General features: G+C 40.3%; 1 protein-coding gene across 4 annotated transcripts in view; it reads right to left on the bottom strand.

The window, feature by feature from the left end:
• LOC139724860 (adenomatous polyposis coli protein-like) overlaps nt 1-21,335 on the bottom strand; it is a 115,450-nt gene that overhangs the window by 15,126 nt on the left and 78,989 nt on the right. For all 4 annotated transcript variants that reach the window (XM_071635983.1, XM_071635984.1, XM_071635986.1 and 1 more), the window contains 4 exons: nt 6,179-6,287; nt 4,029-4,262; nt 2,730-3,311; nt 377-494 (listed from right to left, as the gene is read on the bottom strand). In XM_071635983.1, coding sequence (XP_071492084.1) covers nt 377-494; nt 2,730-3,311; nt 4,029-4,262; nt 6,179-6,287 — 1,043 coding nt within the window. The remainder of the gene's footprint in view (nt 1-376; nt 495-2,729; nt 3,312-4,028; nt 4,263-6,178; nt 6,288-21,335) is intronic.

Here is a 21,335-nt window from a genome sequence, read left to right as displayed (position 1 = left end):
AGTTCACTTATAAATCTCTGAGCAGCATTGATAGAGGTATAAGTAAAGTGAGTTCAATTCCCATGTGCAGACAATCATTCAGTCAAACTACCTTTTATGCATTACTATTTTTCATGGAGCTTTATTTCTACATGGAGAAACAGTACCTGTATCATTTGACTGTCACTATAAACGAAATGGCAGGAATACCCATAATGTCAGAAAACACTGGGGAATTTGAAATTAGTGCTATTGGGGACCATCTACAAGGACTATCAAAGGCTTTGATGTTGCATGTACCGGTAATCATGTGTGCATCTTTGTGTGTGTTGTGTGTGTGTGTGTGTGTATTTGTGTATGAGTGGTGAAGCTCATTTTCAGCTGAGTGCTATCATACCTGACTGCCTCATGGCTAGGCAGCTGTCTGCAGACCTGGACATCATCAACAGTGTGCTGGCCATGTCATCCCTGTCATGGGATCCCAACATTGACAGCAGCGAGTACACAAATCCAACCTGGAAGGAGAGCAACAAACCACTTTAATATATTCCATATTTCATCCACTTTCAATGCTTTATTACAAGGTATAACAAGATTATAGACCGATTCAAGCGACTGTTCATGGAAGTGCGCCCTCTTAAGGCGACGCCATAACTGGGGGCCAAACAGGTCGGGTCGGCAAGCGCCCTGCGTGCCTGGCAAGGGTGCCAGCGGCAGCCTGTGCTTTTACCACCCGGCGCCAGCCGGCCAGCTAGCAATCTCTGGCGCTGGCAGCGATCGACGCACATGGCTTTGTGACAACTATAGAGTCTACATTTTTTGTTCGCTAGCTAATTAAAAATAAATAAAATCAAACAACTTATACCGACTACGAGCGAATGGGTAGATGACATACGGCTGTAGCCAAAACTTGAATTTCAAGGTAAATATTGGTACGATCCGTGAATGTTTGTAGACTCTATTTCTTTGGCGATGACTTTGGTACTCGCGTGTACTAGTAAGCCCCGTATATTCACATTTGTGTATAAGAGAATAAAAACCGCTGGGGAGAATTATTGCTAGGCGCAGGTAGACGTCTTGCTAATAAGCCTAGGCTGTTGACAAGTTAACTGATATAATTAAACACAAATAATGAATAAGAATCTTGAGCTAGATATGGCGCAATAAATTGCAAGCTATCAGTTAAATTAACCTTTTTAGGGCAGGCTTTTGCCTTTACTCGGGAGTGTCGGGCCAGCAGGGTAGAATCTGTCTAACATTAGATCTTGTCTAGAATTCTAGGCAAGAGTCCAGTCTAGATCTAGATTTATTGACTTCTAGAACCCTACATCCTATATCATTTTCGGTTGTCGATAACTTCAGGGAAGCCTAAATAAGTACGGTAAACCAAACGGAATATAAATCTAGGCATTTCTAGGCCGTATTCATGCCTAAACTTAAGTTACGACTATACGTCGCCTTATGTCTACAACCAAAACTTCTACTGTTTTAGGTCTAAGTAACCTTGCATAACATCACGCTAACGCCTACGATATTATAATCTACAAAAGTGATTTTTAAATCATACTTTCTTACTATGATTATGAAACGGATGTTTGCCACCATCCATGGTTAGATATTTATATCTTGTATCACTTTATCAAAAGTCAAATTCAGAGTTCCAGGCCAAATTGAATAGGGCCATAGGCCTATGGTCAATTCAGTGCTGAACATTGAAGAAGTGAAAACAATATAAGAATTTTACGCATCTTGAAACATTTATTCAGCTGTAGTGTAGGCTGTAAAATGTTTGTGATAATAATAAAGTCTAGCCAGGAAGTGTATTCTAACTTTGGCAAGTAGGACACCAAGGATTAAAAAACAACAACAGTGAATTATCAAATTCTTTGATCTACACTTGTCTTCTAAGATGAACAACACATTTTACGAATATGCAGTGATAACCTAATTAAATAGAGAATCTAGTAGACATAGCTTGTTTCGAAATCTGTGCATTTTTATACAGTTGTCTTTCACTTAATTGTCTTTAATTTTGCCTAATTTATCATGCGTCAGCGGTGTCTGAATTTCATACACTGCCGTGCAGCTTCCATTTCCATTTTTTCTGTTATTTATGCACCCAACAACTGCACAATATGTTTTCCTTATCCTTCCTTTGAAGCTTTCATTGTAGATCGAATATGTTTGAATCACTCAATTTGTCCAAAAGAAAAGCATTAAAAGCCGCTGAATGGCTTTTCCCCACAGTGAGTAAACAATCACAATATTAGCGCGGCGGTCGCCGGCGCCGCCGCGGCACAGCGGCCAGGCCCGGCTAACTATGCGCGATGGGTACGCTATAGGCTGCTGAGCTGCAAGTGCAACTCGCTGGGTAGCTAGCTCGCTGGAAGCCCCCGTTGGCCCCCAGTTATGGCGACCGTTATAGCGCCGCTAGCGGCGGTAGGTAAATAGGTCATCGAAATTGAATCGGTCTATAGTTGGACATTTGCCATGTCATCCTACTAACTACTGACTTTGCCATCACATATGGCATTTCAATTTTTCAATCAGATTCTTCACATTTATTGGATTTTGAATTGGAAGAACATCCCAGAAAATGTTGTTCTGATTGCAAATACAGATGTGAAACTGTCTTCTACAAAATAGGCAATTGTTGTGCAGTATGGGCAGCAGCAAGCCTTTTTCAAATCACAAAACATTGACTCCAGCTAATACGATGGCAAGTAGACACTGCCCTCAGTGGATCATACCTTGACCCCAAGTTGAGTGTTGTGTGTTCCAGCCCCTGATCCCTTCCTTGGACCTGTCCCAGAGCACGAGGAGGATCCAAAACTCATCACGCTCGACGTCTCCTGCTCCCCATTCCCACCGCTGCCTGCCCCAGCACCTGCAATCTTTCCCAGGGCCTGCTCCATGGACTCCATCCCAGCGGCTCCACTGCCACCATGCAGGTTATTTAGAAAGGGCCACGCCCCATGGAAGAAATTTGGAGGGCAGGGCGGGGCACCACCACCACCACTGCCTTGCCCTTGCTGCATCCCACTACCAGCCTGCACGGAGCCATCATTGGAGAGGTGAATGTAGGGGCTGTCTGTCACTGCCTGAGCAATTGCTGCGGGGTGGTTCTGGTGGAGGCCGTTGGGGGGAGAGCTGCTAAGGTTGAGTTCCAGTTTGCCATCCAGGGCGAGGCTGTTGGCACGGCGACCGGTGGCTGGGCTGCCATGTGAGTTTGAGTCATGAGAGCTGGCTGAGGATCGCTTGCTGCTTGTTCCTCCACCAACGTTGAGACCCTGGCTATAGGCTAACCTCAGAGCATCATCAGGAAGTGATGGCTGTTACAGGTTGGACAGAGAGAAGAGGAGATCGAGATTTTATACTGTCACTGAAAGCTGGATCATGTAGATACATCCAAATCAAGGTGTCAGAGCCACTGAGTGGGGTTACAGAAGGTAGCTTGGACTAGATTGTCTTTTGATTCTACATGTACTCAATTCCTATTTCATACCAGCAAGCACTCTCTGCACTGCAAAGTTCATTACACAACTGACATTAAATTTTTGAGGATTATAGGGAACATTTTTCATCTTAGCGGTGCGATATAATGTTCTTTTATCACATTTTCTACATGCGACCCAGTTGTGTGTGAGTTGATTGTACAGGTCTCGGTCTTTTCTTTTCAAAGATGACATAGAAGCAGCTAGGCATGAGATTTTGCCTTGCATCAGTGTTGCCCAAGAGAGCAACAATCTGGAGCAGGAGGAGGGTCCCTCCAACAGTAAGGAGCTTTAACATCTTTGAGCAGTAAATCATGGTGCATGCTTAACAGACTCTATATTTTGGCTTATCTTACTTTTTAAAAAAATTGTCTCAAAAGTGACTTTTTAGATAGTTGGAAATCCATGCTTATCATTTTTGCCTTTTTTGTTGTATGGGATTCTTATTAAGGTGTGAGAGAAAAAAAAGCATTTCAGGCCCATGAGCATGAGAAAACCCCCCAAGGTGCGAGACTTGGTAGGTCTGTCTTTCATGGCTCTGTGTGAGACACTTACCTGTACACCCTGATTCCAGGCTGGAGCCGCTGCTTGTTGCTGCTGTTGCTGCTGATGCTGCTGTTGCTCCTGGACCTGCCTCAGCTCGTATTCGATGGCACTGAGTCGCTGCATGCGCATACGGTGGCGGCTGGCGATGTCTTCCATGGAGCCCAACCTCTCCTGCATCAACTCTCGCAGCTGGCGGGCCTCGTACTCCAGCTGACGTCGAGACATGTCAGTCTGTAGGGAGTACTGTGGTGGACACAAAGGAAGAGGTACAAGTCCTGGATTATGACACCAGACCAGAAGGTTGGAGGATTACTTAGTTGCTCAATGACATAGAAAAAAGAACATGAATACAGAATCCTCCGATTAAAAAAGGGAAAGAAAAAAGTTCTCAGACCTTTCAGCAGTCTAACCATTATACACATTGTCATTATCAAACTAGCTTTGGAAATCATATGTCAAATACTAAAAGAAAAGGGAGAGACTGCAAAAATTTAAAGCATGTTAACCCGTTCCATACGGGAACCTGGTGGCCTGTGTATTAAGTCTATGGGGAATCCAGAATTCGGTATGGAACCGGTTAACTGAAGTGGTTTCAACTCTGTTTATCCAAATCCCACAGGAAACAGTGTCTGTTCTTCAAAAAACTATGCTACAGAACTTAATCTGCAATACCAGTAGGACATTGTACCTATAGCATGACTTCCATGAAAGAGCATGCCACTCATTATGAAGAGGAAATGTTTACTTAGTGGTTAGTGTGCAAAGCTCACACAGAGTAGTGTAGTTTCACACTAAAAAGTATATCAGAGTAAAGTCTAGGGTAAAATCTCTGATAATGCTAACTGCCTTCATATCAGCTTTGGAAGGAAATAAAATGTGATGAAAAAGAGGAGGAAAAATATGTTCATAACAACTCAAATAGCAATCATGCACTTGCACATACATTGTATAACTGGGCCGATTATGATAAGTGCATCTTAGGCAGTCCAAAATACTGAGATGCGAGGCCTTATGACACTCACACCTACATCTATACATTGTGTAATCACACTTATGAACACTGTGGGTGAGTGCTTGTTCAATTTGCCGGATATAGTTTTCTAGATGAATAAACAAATGGCAGAACAAAACATACACCGGTCGACCAAAAACTCAATTTGTGTATATAATATCTGCCCTCCATGTAAAAATGGGTCCTTTTCCTCATCATCTGAAATCATATCACTTGAATTATTGAAGACTTAATACCTAAATTCTCCAAAAAATTATGAGTCGAATGTTTTCTTTTATGATTTAAAAAAGAAAGCAGTAAATGAGTCATCACAATTTTTGCAAACAAGATGAAGAAATCTATTAATACCTAGAGTTGACTCTCACACAGGAGTTCACATGTCATGAGGTTTGATAAAGCTGTGAGCCTTCAGCTCATTCCTGACCAGTTGATCTCCACTTGATACTTGCAAAAGCTGAGCTGGTCTTTCCGACTATTTAGAGGACCATTTGCAAACACTCAAAAAGATAACTTTCCAAGAGGAATGCCCGCTTGGAGGCGACTCAAGAGGCATGCTTCATGGCCATTTCTGCATCACGTCGTACGTCAACATGATACGGCAGCGGAAATACCTGGCATGGCTTACATGCTTGCCACAATGGACTCTCAGCCTGCTGTACTTCATCCAAATATTTCTCTACCTCATTCAAGGGTAGGAACCATGAATTATTCTCCATCTCGTTCTCTCCCCCCTCCCCTCTATCTATCTATCTCTTTCTCTCACATGCTTCATACAGAGTCAACAAAACCATTCCTCTTACCCTCCTCCCTTCAAGGACTTTTATAGATGAGAAATCAAATGGTGTAGGGAAAGTTTGTAGACATTTCCATCAGTGCTCTTGCTAAAACCCAAATATGGTGACTTTTCACAGACTGCTATAAATAGCCCCTCCCCCCTCCCCCACATCCACAAAATATTTGGCCACTCAAAGAAGACATTGGCAAAAATACTTCAGCATCTGTGTAAAGCATAAACATATTAGTCTGTGTGTCATGTGCTCTTGAAAAAGTGTATAACAAGTTTATTGAACAGAAATCTCCCGCGTGAAAATAAATGAGAATGCAGTAATGACGATGATAATGATGTTGATCACGTTGCCAGACTTACATTGTCTGTTATTGGCAAGTCTTCAATGCGTCTGGTCAAACTCTGAAGTTGGGCAAGACATTGGCTGCGGAGGTTTTCTTCCTTGGCTTGTTCATTTAGGATGAGTAATCTGCAAGAGAGATGAGAGACAAAACAAGACAAAACGATTCAAAAATGAAAGTCAGACTGTCCCTGACAAATATACGCCTCCATGTTGACTATATGTAGACCCACCCACTTTCTCGCATTGTGTTAGGATCACATTGAAACTCCTGTTTTTCAGTCCACATATCAAAGTTATAGAATCTCTTATGTGGGCACATTCTGTACTACTGGAATGGTAAATGGTTCATACTCTAATTGTTTGATCAATTAGTCACTAGTCATATATCCTTGTCTGTGTGACTTAAGAACATCCCACTAAGACTGGCTTGATTGCCTTGTGCTTGGCGATTCTTCTATGTATCTTTTCTGTTTGTGCGTGTGATAGGAACAAATAGCTGAAGATACAGGAGGACATCAATGTCTGATGTCCCAAGATGGTCTCATCAACCATAACAACATTGTCAATATTACAACAACAACAACAACAACAACAACAACAACAACAACAACAACAACAGCAACAGCAGCAGCAGCAGCAGCAACAACAATGTCAACATCAACAACAAATTTCATGGAAATCTCTAATAATTTGCTACTCAGCCATTTATCACTTCCTGTGATATCCTGTCTGCTCTTTCATGAGAAAGAGAACAAAAAGATATGGGGAAAAGGGAGACAAACAAAATTATGCAGTGTATGAGACATGACTTGAACATTCAGCTTTAATACAGACACCAGAGTTCAGTGTTCAGTCAAGGAGAGAAGTTATATTTCTTTAATTGTCCCATTAGTAATCACAGATTAGTGTATCAATAGTGCTGTGACTCAAAGGTATAAAAAAAATCAAGTTTGAAAGAGAGGAGGAAAAAGCAACTCATAGACTCTATAGAATGTCCATTAGACAAATGCTAGTAAAGAAGTCTTCACTGTATTTATCTCATCATCTAGACTCTTGATCTGACTTTAAGTGAGTTTTAGGGAGACGCCATGAGAAAGTGCTGTCTGTTTGTCCCAGCAGACATTCACGGCTTGTCAAACCCTCATCCCTGCAACTCTGTAAGACAAGAGGAAGAGGACTGCAGCAGAGTGGGGAACTGTGAATGGTATTATTTCATCCTACAATCTAAATCTATATCTCTTAACTATGAATCATTCTTCACATCTTGCAGCATCCATGGCAATGACAGCTTTAATACTTACAGTACATTTGCAATTGCATTTCACACACTGTTTTGAGGTACTTTCCCTAGAATTCAACATAACACAAATTAACTTGATGATGCATATATGACATTCTTTCAAATTAGTCATTATTTTGGGCATGTTTACAAATAAAGTTTGCATCCAGTATCCCCACCACAGGTCCTTTGCAAAGTTGATTGTAAACTAATAATTCACTACATTGACCTGACACACAAAACAGGTGACTGAACAACACAAATAAAGTGATGTTATGTTCCCAGCAGAAATTTCAAATGTGAAGTTGAATATACAGCAGTGCAAAGACATACAGAGGAGGTGCGGTACCTCCTTGGACATACACAGACAGAAAAACACACACACGCACATCACTTGACGTAGTTGACTCCATATTCATCAAGGTCATTTACTGATGGCAAATCATGACGGCTTTTCAAGTAATGGATCGCCATCTAAAGAAAATGATTAGGAGGTCTATGTTTCACCACATCTGAGCTGGCAGACAAAATTAATGACCTAGATAGAAATATCATATTTAATCTTCAGGTCTCCCATCTTCCCTTGTTTCTCTCTATTGAAATAATTTCCCCATCCATCAATCCATTCATTTATCTGTCGTCTAACTCTATGTGACTACCACTGGGGAAACCACCATCACGTCCCTAGATATCCCTTTCTTTCTCCTAAAGCCGGAGAGTAAACATGAACAGTTGATTGATTACAGATGAGAAGTCATTTGATTTTAATAGTCAAGAAGGTAATCTGGGCCCCCATTTCATAAAGGTCGTTGCAACTATCATAAATTGCAGAATTGTGGTCGCTATGGCAGCTGCCAAGCAGTAAGCAATCAAATGTGATTATTAGAGTCATTACCATGGTAACTGCAATTATAGCAACTTTTAATCCTTGTAAAGTCTGTCATGAAATGGGCACCTGGAGTGACTGATGTATAGACAGAACATTTAAAAAAAAAATCTTCTTGCTGAGAAAGTACAGAAATTGTCATGACTAATGAATGAGAATCTCAATAAGTCATACGAGTGCAGTAAATTTCTTGTAATGATTGTACATTGCATTTCTAGACCTCCCCAATTTGCCGAAGCTCCTTGATAAAACTAACTATACACCCATTCACAGAATGCATTATGCCCACTGATTGACCTTATCAGGGTCTATCAAGGATCCTTCTATGATTTTCACAGAGGATGCTGAAGAGTTTATATTTATTGGATTTGGATTTATTGGATTTAGATTTGACCTTCAGGAACTGGGTGATAGCTTTATTGCAGTGCATCCTACCAAAATGATATGTGCATACACACTGCAGCACATTTCATGAGAAAATATATTGATTGTCTTGGTCTGCATTTCTTTTTCATTTTGGTTTCTTTCCATTGACTGTTATAGGGAGCATCTATTTTGAACAAATACAGCATGTCATCATCTTGTAACACAAATACCAATGCCACAGTCACATAATCAAGACATATCTTGAATACGGTACTGTGTTTGATCATTTGTGGTGCAAATAGTGTCTTATTTTCTAATCGTCTGTCCAATTAGTGCACTAAAATTTACCTCAACCTATTTTCCTTTAAAAAAGTGATGCTGTAATCACAAAATGTGATAAATTTAGACTCTTTTGCTCTTTTTTAAGAATGTGTTTTTCTATTAAGATCATTTTTTTTTCCTTCAAGCAGTCTGCTGATAATAAATGAAAGTGAGTATAAAACACCCAATGACTCCGAAAGTACATTGTATATATACATTAGAGGGAATTCCACCATAGAGGGCACCAGGCTTGGCCTACATCACATTTCATGGCAAGAAACGTGGAACATTGGTAGCATCAGCTTTCCAAGTCCTGCACAGGATACAAGTAATGATGCACCTCACTTGCCAGCAAGAAAAAAAACAAGAAGGCACAATGAGAGACCATATGTCATCTCTCCTGATGAAATCTTTCGTGTGTAAAAACTGCATGAATCTGAGCCAATTTTCATTTATACGAAATACACAGCCTGCAGAAAGGATTCCTTGTTTACAGAGCTGCTCTTGGTTCGGGAGCCATTTTCCATCAAAAGCACTGCACAAGATATGTAAGATGGTTCGAAGACATTACCATTCCATATCAATACATGCATTAATACACACACACACACACACACACACACACACACACACATGATGAAGGCAACGTCCCATGTTCATATTTTCTCTTCTCCATAACCTTGCTTATCTGCATGCATCTATACACTAGATACTCCCGTCGAGTCGTTATGCATAGATGACGCTGGGTGTAAAATGTCAGGCGAGTCCCATGACAGATAGCGAAGCCGCTTATCAGTGGAGTGGTGGACACCAATCCCAGAAACGTTTCACTGCAATCTCCTCTGGAGACGGTAAGAGGCCCACAAATAGGGCTGCAAGTTTCATCAGGCCAAGGCAACTTAAGAAAATACATCTATGGAAGACCAGTTTATAATGCCAAGATGATAATAATAAATCATACTTTATGATGATGATGATGTCAAAAGTAATGATGAAGTACTGATGATTATGAAATGATTACAATAAAAATGGTAATCATCAATATATTCATAGTAATAATAAAGGAAAGTTATAGTATTAATTGATAAGCACATTAGAAGGCAAGCTGAATACAACAGACATAGGAGAACTTGTTTGAAGGTAGCTATGTCATGCGTTTTAAGAGACAAACTTTTTCTATTTCCACATCTAAAACCTAAACGATTGGGGGAGGGGGGGGGGAGGGCTGAGGGGAGAGAAAACTATTTTAAATCTCTTCATGCTAGACAAGCTCATCTACATAAAAGCAACAACATACCATAGAATTGGGTGCGTGACAAAAATGGTGAGTCTGGAATGGAAGCTAATATAAAATATGGGGGATATATAATGCCATGGGTTTTTTTGTTATTTACCCAGCATAGTCTCTTGCAGCTAATGTCTGTAAAAGCAACGTACAAAGTGAGAAACCTAGCTCTCAAACAAATTTCTGCATCTGTTTTCGAGATGGGAGGGCACACAGCCATTATATTCCTCCATTGGTTGCAGTTAGCCAAGGCATCATGATTGCTTCATAGAGTACTGAAAGAATGTCAATACCTGTGGCTAGCAGATATCTTTTAAAAGGCTAAACTAATCACTCCTTCTTTGGAGCAAAATACCAAGTTGACTACCTTCTGACTTTAGAGCAAACGTAAATTTATTTCTATGTCACAGAGATACATATGAGACATAAAGGTTAGATGGAGATTTTCACTGCCCACTGACCTTGTCAAAAATGACTATGTACCACATACTGTAAAACATGATATATTCGCGGTATGAAAATTTCGCGAATTGGAGCCAACGGCCTTTCTCGCAGCATGACATCTGTATCTGTATCAATCATGATTCTATGTCTGCAATGATCATTCAATCTCTTCCACTGAGAATCATGTGCATGTAGTTTGTGATTCCCACTGATACACAGAGACATGCATGATACATGAATGCGATGCCAGACACACACACATACAGAAGCCCAAGAAATTGTTGTTACGTACAGAGTTACACGTATCATCTATATTCACACCCATAGACGCCAACCACAAATCAACACTACATATTTGCCAATTCCATAGATCCTGACCCAGTTTCACTGAGTAATTTTGCCTCAGAGTACTAGAGTAATTATAAATGACATAAATTTCACCAAATGCCCCAAATGTAAGGCCTGGTACATAATCAAAATACAGCAATTAAGTCAAAGATACTGATTAGCATATGACTAACAGTCCCAGTGGAATACCCAGCTAGATGATTGATAAACATCATATTATTAATGCAATCATAACAAAACATAATTGAAATGAACACATAAACGTATGCATTCTTGCCAGCAATATGCGATGTCTCCTGTGACTCCTTCAAGCTGAATTTGATATTTCAAAAATTTTCTTTCGATACAACAAAGATACAAAGAATTAAAAGTCTTTTCTCCATACATCTCCATAATGGTACGCATATAGGATTCTATGCAATCACTCCCATATGCTTCACGTTGCCAGAAGCCGTGATCAAATTACTCGCACTGAGCTTCCTCTATTTGGCATTCCAAATAACGTCATGCAATAGATTAAAAAAAGCAATAATAATGCGGCCGTCATCTCTGCTGAAGCTCACATGCACATGCAGGAGAATTTGATGAGCTGAGGAACGGGCAATCCCGTAGAAAAACAAACGATACTCTGCGGGATACTTGATACGACTCCAGAGAGCGAGTCGACGGTATATCCTCTCTGACAGGACTGAAACCCTCGTGGGATCGGCCGAAATGCCACGGACAAAGCGATAGCCAAACCATGAAGACAGGGCTTTCCAAAAAAAAAAAAAGAAGAAGAAAAAAGAAAGCATACATCTTCGATGTCTGCATGCTCCCATTAATTAAAGGGAAAGTGTACCCAAATACTGTACATATATGTGGATTGAGTATGAAAAAATGCAGCAATATCAGTGGAACACACCAGTGAAGTTTGAGGAGAGTTGCACCATCCATTCAAAAGTTGTGGATTTATAAAATTTTTGGTGCCGCCATCGCTGGATGAGAAGACAACAACAATTTGTGACATCATAGCAGAACGATATAGAGAAAATACAAAGAAAATTTGACAGATTCTCTAGCAAAATGAAAGAGCACTTGAGTTACCTCTTTCAGAATGCAGGGGGAACAATATTGCCTTTCACATAAATAAATATGCTAGTGACTAAACAAGGAAATGTGTGTTTTTCAAAGAAAATTACATTTTGGGGAATTCTCTTCATATTTTCTTGAAATCATTGTCCTAAAGTGATATCACAAACTGTTGTACTCTTCTCATCTAACAATGGCAGCACCAAAACTAGAACAATTCATAAGTTTTGAACTGATGGTCTGATTTTCTCAAAACTTCACTTTTGCATTCTTTACTTGCATTGCTGCATTCATTCAATTCACAAGTATATAAATTGATTAAACTTCCCCTTAAGGACACAGACATCTGGCTAAGATTCACATTTTACCAGATGAACAATTTATGGAAGATGTGCTGAACTTAGAAAATATCTGACTCTTTTAAAGGTTGACTGCTCATTACTTTAACAAGTGTATCACTCTTTATAAAAGGTTTTAAAAAGTATCAGAAAGTACAAATTGATCCGAAATATGACAATGAACAAGGCATTCCTGGCAAAACACAAAGAAACAAATTATCGAGCTGCATGAAACTAGGCACATAAAGAGAAAAGTCTATGACAGGAAGCCATATGAGCACTTGTATTCATGTTTTCACAGATCAATAGATTTGATGAAAATGATAATTAATCACTTTCACAATATAACGAAAAAAAAGTCAGGCATCCTTTTGATCTGAACTTCATATACTCAGAACAATTCACATAGAAAATATGTTTAAAAAATGGAATAAAAAACATTTCAGGTACCAAAATGAGTTTATTTTCCCAAAGCTTTAGCAAAAGGAAGAAAAGATGAATTGTTAACGACAAACCTTAATGCATTTCCGAGCAGATTCGTCATCTGACTACAAATTTGAAAAGTGGTTACATCTAGCGCTTCCAGAAAAAACTTACACAAACAAACACATAAGGAGCCACATAGATGGTTTCCCCAATAGGTATAATTAGGCTACTATTTAGAAGTCAACTGAGGACAGACTAAATGCCTCCAAAGATTCCAGTAATTGCTCCTATTGGCATGTTAGGGGCCAAGAGACTTCCCATCTGATCCAGAGCAAGTGCACTCAAGGAAATATTAATTTGGCATGATACCAGTTTTGACTAGGATCGTGACTTCATGTGATTATTTTTCAAGATATGGGAGCTTGGAGTCATCACATCATTAGTAATTCCGGACTTCAACCAAATAGCTGTCGGAAAAAGGGCCATTGATGCTATTACTGCTCATTTGGTTTTGGAAACTTTTGTCTGTCTGCTTCTGCAGTTAAGCACTTGTGTCTAGGACTGATGTCTACCCCTGCTCAGACGGTCTGCAGTAATAATGCAAAGCCAAATCACAGAATTACGCTGAAGCTGCCACCATGGTTTTTTCATTTTAGTTCGCTGGAGTAAACTGGGGGGGGGGGGGGGGGGGGAGGGGTACGAATGATGATAGTCAATAGAATCAAGGCTGGTAACCCTGATCGAATCTCCCTACATGCTTAATCACGAGATGTATGTCATCATGTTCAGCATTATCATCTGACCATATAAACAGCAGCACATACATCCACGACACGAATAACAATGAAGCTAAGATCAAATAAAAGACATACTGGGACTACAGTACACCATAACATAACCAGCCATTACTAACCCTTTAACATTCCTGCAGCATCACAGTGTTGTTCTGCATGATAGATGCACGTAGTGTAGTATCCACTAACATGAACATGAATATCCTTACTAAAAAACACAAAACATCTATGCTCTTTGCATATTGAATAGAATTTTTGTTTTCATCTCATGTGAATGCCACTACACACATGACATTACACGACATGATGAACGTTTAAATTGATATAGCTACCACTATTATAATTATTCTTGTTTGGATCAATGATCGAAAGTGTGACCTTCATATTTCAATTAATGAGAGAACCAGACATCTAGATCACGTCAACAAGTCAAGAAAAGACCCTCTTCCTTATGTATCACCAGCAAGCAAAAACCAGCATCAGAAATCATTTGGCATATTTGCCATTTTTTTTCTGAGTGCGCTAGTTCCTCTAATCCTGAGAGAATGAAACACCCATTTGTTGCATGCATGCTGAAAAGGGAAGTGTATTAAACAGGATTCCATGGTGAGAACATTTACAAGAGCAGCACCTTTGAATTTGTTGCAGTGATTCACTCTGACATGGTCTACGTCTATGAATTTGTCTGGTAGAAAGACAGTCTGTCTCCAGACGTAAGGACAAATCTTACTCAGCCATTCGAACAACCCACAGGAAACATCATTTAGTATCTGGCATCTGATGGTGTGTGGGACTTGTACTTCATTCTTTCCTAATCTACCTTTCTGCCCTCCATTTGATTTTCACACCTCCTGAAGTCATTCACTTACAAAAACTTTCACCATATGTGTGTCATCTGTCTTTTCATCCCTAATAATCTCTTACAAATCGATCTTGCAGTATGATATCTTTCCCCTCAGCCTGTTTTTAAAATATTGCATGTCTAAGGCCGTGTTTATGCTTCCCTTTTTCGGGCCAGAATCAGCATTTTGAAACGTGATTAGTGCAAAACGCTGTTGCATTCATGCTCACTTTGACAGAAACGCCGATTCAAAACGCCGACCCAAAACGCACAAAAAGGTGCGTTTACGATCGGCGTTTCTGACTAATCACGTTTGACGGGGAAGCATAAACGCAACAGCGTTTCTAAACACGTTTAGAGTGACGTCATCTAAACGCCTTTCCGGTTCACATGAAAAAGCGCGCGCCTGGCCAGCCAGCTACCTTGGCCTGCGCAGTTTTCCCATGTACTGTGAACGCATGTCTTTCCCAGCTGCTCTCTCAGGCCAGGCCACCGATCGCAGCGCGTGCCCCAATTTGACCTGCCTCTGCTGAGGTCAGCGAAGCAATAGCAAACGCTCTCTCCAAGGCTCGAAGAAAGTGAGCATAAACAGTGCTCCCGTGAACAGCGTTTTGAATCAGCGTTTCAAAACGCTGATTCTGCCTTCGCAAATTGAGCATAAACACACCCTAAGAGGTTTGATAGTATTGCCCTGATGTGTATTCTCACTATATATAAACTATGCATGAGGTTTTAATCATCAGTTCTTATTGGTTGAAATTTAGTTCCAATTCCTTGTTGCATAAATCTCTGGCCTTAATATGCAGTTTAAAAAAATATCACAGCATGGATATATCAATGTGAAAGCTGTCTACAAAATGATTCTTATATATATGATAACACCAGATCAGTGAAAATCTTGTCACCATAACAGCCAAATTACACAAGTCATTGCAAGGAAGGTATAAAGTTGAAACGTAATTGCTATCCTACAGGTTAATCATTTTTTCCTTTTATAAAGGCAGTGGCTTTCCCTGTCAGAATGAATAGATGAACAAAAATTATGTGTATTTCTTGACGAAAGAAGAGGGGAAATGTACACTTAGTAAAAAAAGAAACTTAAGTGGAATTTCATGTCCATGATAATAACAGGAAAATATTTTGCAAAGTATGCCCTTGAAATTTCATATTCATTGACTTACATATCTCCAAAGTGTCACATCTCTGGTATTTGCTTGAACATAGTAACTTGTTCTCAAGACAACTTTCTCTTTGATCTATTTTTTTTCCCCCAGTGAGCCGGCTGCAGATTTCTCACAAATACAGAAGTGCACCTTCTTGCTTACAGTTGCTACAGCTCGGCACCCATCTGATACAAGTCAACTGGAATCATGTACCATTTGCCCGCTACAGGGAGGCATGCTGTCACAACACGCTACACAAGCTCTACATAAAGACCGTGCATCCTCCCACCTTTCTACCCCAGCCATTTGGCTCTACCTGTCCCCTCCAATATCCCCACCCCTGGCATGACATGGGAGCTCCTCCTGTCAGAATCCAATGAATTCTACCTGGCATGCTAACCATATTCTCACAGGTCTGCAAAGTGCATGTTAAAAGATAAAAGAGTACGCCTCTGGGAAGGTGTGCATATTGCCTACATCTTAACCCCCCATCCTCCTCCTCATCCTCCTCCTCCTTCTTCTCTATTGATCCTTATTACTTAAATCCCATGCGCCTGCCGCTGATCCCTACATCACACTGGAATCTCCCTTATCTGCAAGGCTGACCCTGATTTCGTTCGATACCAGCGGCTACTAACTCACGGTGAAATACCCACAGAAAGTCACCTTACCTGTCAATGTACTATTGAGAGGAATCTGCTCTGAGATCAACTATCCTCCAGCATTGGGAGCTGAGGTGACTGTTTTAGTCCCCCTCCCCCCCCCCCCCCTCGTCCCCTCCCCCTCCCATTTGCCTGCTCCAACTGCATATTCTGTATTCTTTCTGATCATTCTCTCTTTTTTTCTTTAACCAGTCATAAAAGTTTGTTTGTTTTCATTATTTCTTTACATAGACCTACACAGAATTTTCTGTCTAGGGTCAGTAATATTTCATAACAAATTGCAATATAACCAGGGAGGAACAAGGTCACTCCAGCTCACCCACACAATTCTGAAAAAAAAAAATCAAATCAAACAATTCAAACATTTCTTTCTTGAATTCCATGCTCCCTTTAAGAAAATAAATGCCTCATGTACAAGCAGAGGAAGATATCAAACTTCCATGTAATCTTTACTTGTCACAGAAAATAAAGAATCTGGATCACCTGGTACAAATTTTTACTTCTTCTTTTTTCTTCCCTTCTTATCCCTCTCCTCCTCCTCCTCCTTAACCCCCTCTCCCTCTTCTTCCCCCTTCCCCTCTCTCTCTGCCCCCTTCAAGTCCCACTATCTCTTTTAAATTCTCATCCAGAGCTGCATGCGCCAGAGTTGCATCGCTGGCCTCTACTTCTCCGGCCCATTCTCCATCCCTGAAGATGCGCATCTCAAATCTTCCCTGCCGAGATAAACATCACTTTTATCTCACTCTCCTCTCTCTCCTCCTACAACACGACACAAAGTCAACCATATTTATCGCCTCCAGATTGTATTTACAGGATTCCTCTGCTGCGCTTGCCATAAGACTTTCACAAACTCCATCTCAAAATGACACTGACATTGATACTGACAAGATGCCCAGGGTAATTAAAGAGCCAATGTCTCCATCACATCACCCTTTTCTCCTTTCCAATCTCAGTAACTCAAACTATTCTTTCTTTTTTTCATCATTTCTGCTATATAGTGCATATTTTCTCCTGATTAAAAAACAACAATAAACAAGCAAAGTTACATCTTACATCAATTGCAAGTATAGAGCTGAGTCATACTCTGGTTACAAAAAAAGAAAGAAAGAAAGAAAGAAAGAAAAGGGGTATAAAGTTTAGAAAGCGATTATATTGCAAAGCCAAAAAAGGGCATTTTGAGGAAGCATGAAGTTAGCATGCATATTGTTGGAAACTACAAGAAAATATGTTACACATATTATGCACACTAAAGAGCATTTCTGTCAACCATCTCCACCTTACTGTTGTCAGTCACAAAACCTGTAGTATTAGCACTACTTTCCCGAAGGGCTCTACATTCATATCCACAAAGGTACTGCCGTAAAATGTATCTTTCTGCATTTTTTCCCCAAATTGGGATCCGGAGAACCATTGCGGGCACGAAACTGAATCTGACAATGGGTGATTTCATGTTTGGTGCTAGTGCTAGTATTATTGTTATCTCAACACTACCACCAGCAATAAAACTGAACATGAATCAGTCAGTGTTAGCAGGTTAAAGGGTGTGTACAGTTCTGGTTGAGGTGAGGATTTTAATAGCTTTTAACGTTTTGCGAGATATTCAGAAACCACTCTATGAGATGTCAAAGAGCATGAAATTCTAAGGAGTATCAAAAGTTTATTTCATGAAAATCGGTTTTGAAATGGCTGAGATATCCAAAAACAAGGTGAAACAAAGAGACCCTAATAAAAGGCGTGGCCTGTCGCCTTTTATTATATCACTTTTTTTGATATCTCAGCCATTTGAAAACCAATTTTCATCAAATAAACGCTGAATCCTTCTTAAAATTACATGCTCTTTCATATTTCATAAGAGGTTTCTCATTATCTCACTTTGGAATGTTGTAAACCTGAATTCCCACCTCAACCAGCACTGTATAGTCCCTTTAACCTCAACATTATGGCATATTTCTGGTAGCTGGTTATGGGCCTGGTGTTGAACATCATCTGCCGAACCGGGCTCCACTGTCTCATTCTTGGTGATTTACATACTTCTTCCACATTGGCTAACACTATCAGAGCCTCTAGGGATTATCGTATTTGTCATTTCAAGTTCAGTGTCAGTGTTAGTGTTGCTATGTGCGAGACCCAAATTCACGTCCATGAATGCACATTGTACGTGCATAATCTATGCAATGGTTCGCCGCGGAACATACGTGAGCACTTTCAACATGGTTACATAAATCTGAGCCTGGCAGGAAAACGAAGATCATCGTATTTTGGAGAAAAGAGGAAACTTGTGACATCTTAATCCGTCTTCCCCATTATGTGTCTAAAACTAAGCAGTCATGGCTACATCTTTCAACGTTTTTGACTTGAACAAAGTGCCATTACTTTTTTCGTCACACAGTTCCTGCAGACCTTGTGGTGGTTTGATGCCAACACTAGGTGTTGGGGATTGATAATTGTGACTGGTATTGCTGTCGAGTAGGGCAGTAGTTTGGGAGATGGCACTAGGACCCCGTTTACAGTACGGGGGCTGGGCCAAGCCGGCCCTACCTCAATTGCAAGGCCGAGCCCCGCAATTTTGTCCGTTTACACTGCCGGGCTCGGCCGCGCTTTTGATTCAAACCTTTCAATATTTTGTCGTTTGTGGCGCTCTGCTTGTAAACAAACCCAATTTGGTATTGTCTCGTTTTCAGACCCTTTGCCAACTGAATTCCGTGGAAGTCGCCGTTCCGGCAAAGGCCTTTGCCGAAGGAAAAAATCCTTTGCAGGACAAAACCACCTTAAACTATACTAGTTTTTGACGTTGAGGGGGTTAAAATCCTGAATACCGAAATAGTACAGGGAGAGGGTTTGGAAGCCAGACTAAAATTGGCCGCGCATTTGGCCCAGTTTGCGTTTACACTGAGAAAAGGCCGGGCTCGGCCGCAGCTCGGCCACGGCCAAGACCACCTCCAGAGCGTGGCCATATGCGCGGCCAATTTTGGCCTCGCATTTGGCCTTTTGCGTGTTTACACTGAAATGAAGGTGGGCTCGGCCGCGGCTCGGCCGCGCCTTGCACTGTAAACGGGGTCTAGCATCAGCACTAGCAGCAAACTTGAAATGACCCAATAAATGCGACATTCATGAATCAAACCTAAGCTCTTCTGTTAATAAGTCCATGGCATTATCCACCTGACGTGACACCACAGTTTGCAGTCCTATGAGCTACACAGGCACACACATCATAGCAGTATGATAGAGTGGGGGAGGTGTACAGTAAGAGGTATCATCAGTCTTACTGATGGTTTCTGGACAGCTCTAAAGATGTCATAGAGGCATCCAGGGGGGCCATGTTATGACACTCAATGTTTTGAGGGACCTTGGTAATTGACTACATCACAGAGATCAGTGAGCTAATGGCGATGTCAGGTTGGGGTAAACCACAACATGGGGGAAAGAGACACGAACCGGTTGCCAATATACTTATGCATTTTGGGAAAATGTGCAGATTTTTTGCAAACACATTGTTAGGCAGATGTCCTTGTTGATTTGCAATGATGGGATGAAATGATTGCTTGGCAGAGCAAACATGGCAGAACTAATGCTCTTGGATCCATACATGACAAGTCAAATTGGTCAACAAATGTACTGTATGTACCTTGGGACTGGTTGCCAATTTTGAATGAGGCAATATGGCATGACAAACCTGCCGTAAGTCTGCTTTTCATTCCTGATTCTGATTTTAGATATCTGCATTCATACATTTTCGTTTAGCTATCACTGGTTTTTGCTCTCAGATAGAATTACCCCTCATAAATTTTTACATGATCATTGGCATACGTCACATTTCTTTTCACAAGGTGATTAAATATTGCATGATGCTGCATAGAAACATTGGTGCCTAATATTTTCTACAGCACAGTAAAAGCCAGAATTAAAAAATAACAACAAAAACAGAATATGCACTGCAATATTTACAGCTAATGCTTCTACCATGTGAAATTACTACAGGGAGAACAGACGACTTTGCACCCACAGGGGCTGTGCGAATCATTATGCATCCTAATGACGTGCTACTGTTCACTCTGTTACACCACTGGATGTGATAATCATTTATTCAGGGCTTCTTTTTTTCTCCCTCTTCACCATTTAAAAGATAATCATTCTCCTGATCAGTATTCCTCACAAATATTCTGTATTCTAAGGAAAGGAAAATGCTTGATAAAATTCATTTCCCTTCTAGCTATGGATTCATCGTCTTTCATCATTTATGATATGCTGAATGGCACAAAAATGTTCCATTTTGTTCATGTGGAGCCTCAGGCCTTGCTAATTAGATGCTGATGGGTATGATTTGAGCTTAAATGTATGGTCTAATTTTTAGTCATTCTTACAGAATGGCATTTTTCACACTTATGAATGCAGTGAAAAAGAAAGTGCAGCAAGCCAAGCTTAGTGGCTAAAAATATAACCTGAGAATGAGATAGCTTTAGTACAGGACAAATTTTTGACTAGTGAAATTAATCTGATATATATCTTTCTGAAAAGATTTAGCCTGCATGAGAAGCATGAAATAACTCACGCCAAGTTTTGCTCTGGTCATTGTGTATACTTGTACCTTATTTACAGTGGTATTTTTAATATCTGGTTCAGCCATACAGTACTGCCAAATCAGCCTTTTTAACGTCCCTGGATCAAGCAGGCCCACTGCACATGCCCAAGATCATAAAAGAGTTAAAATTACATCAATGTCAATACATTTAATAAAGCAGCAAAAACATCAAAGTGATCTACATTGCTAGCTAGTCATGAATGAATGAAAAGGGATGGGAAAACAATGAAATATATGATAAAAAGAGGGACATATATGCTAACACTTCTTTGAAAATTTATGTGATTGAAGCACAAACGCAATGATGTGAAGTGTCAAGATCATGCTGAATGAAGACAATGAAAAGATATCGCACATTGCAAAGAAGACTC

This window comes from Diadema antillarum, unplaced genomic scaffold, assembly GCF_040938485.1.
Source record: "Diadema antillarum isolate AM-2024a unplaced genomic scaffold, OU_Dant_1.0 scf00000234, whole genome shotgun sequence".
Lineage (NCBI taxonomy): Eukaryota > Metazoa > Echinodermata > Echinoidea > Diadematoida > Diadematidae > Diadema > Diadema antillarum.
This window is presented reverse-complemented; position numbering and strand designations above follow the sequence as displayed.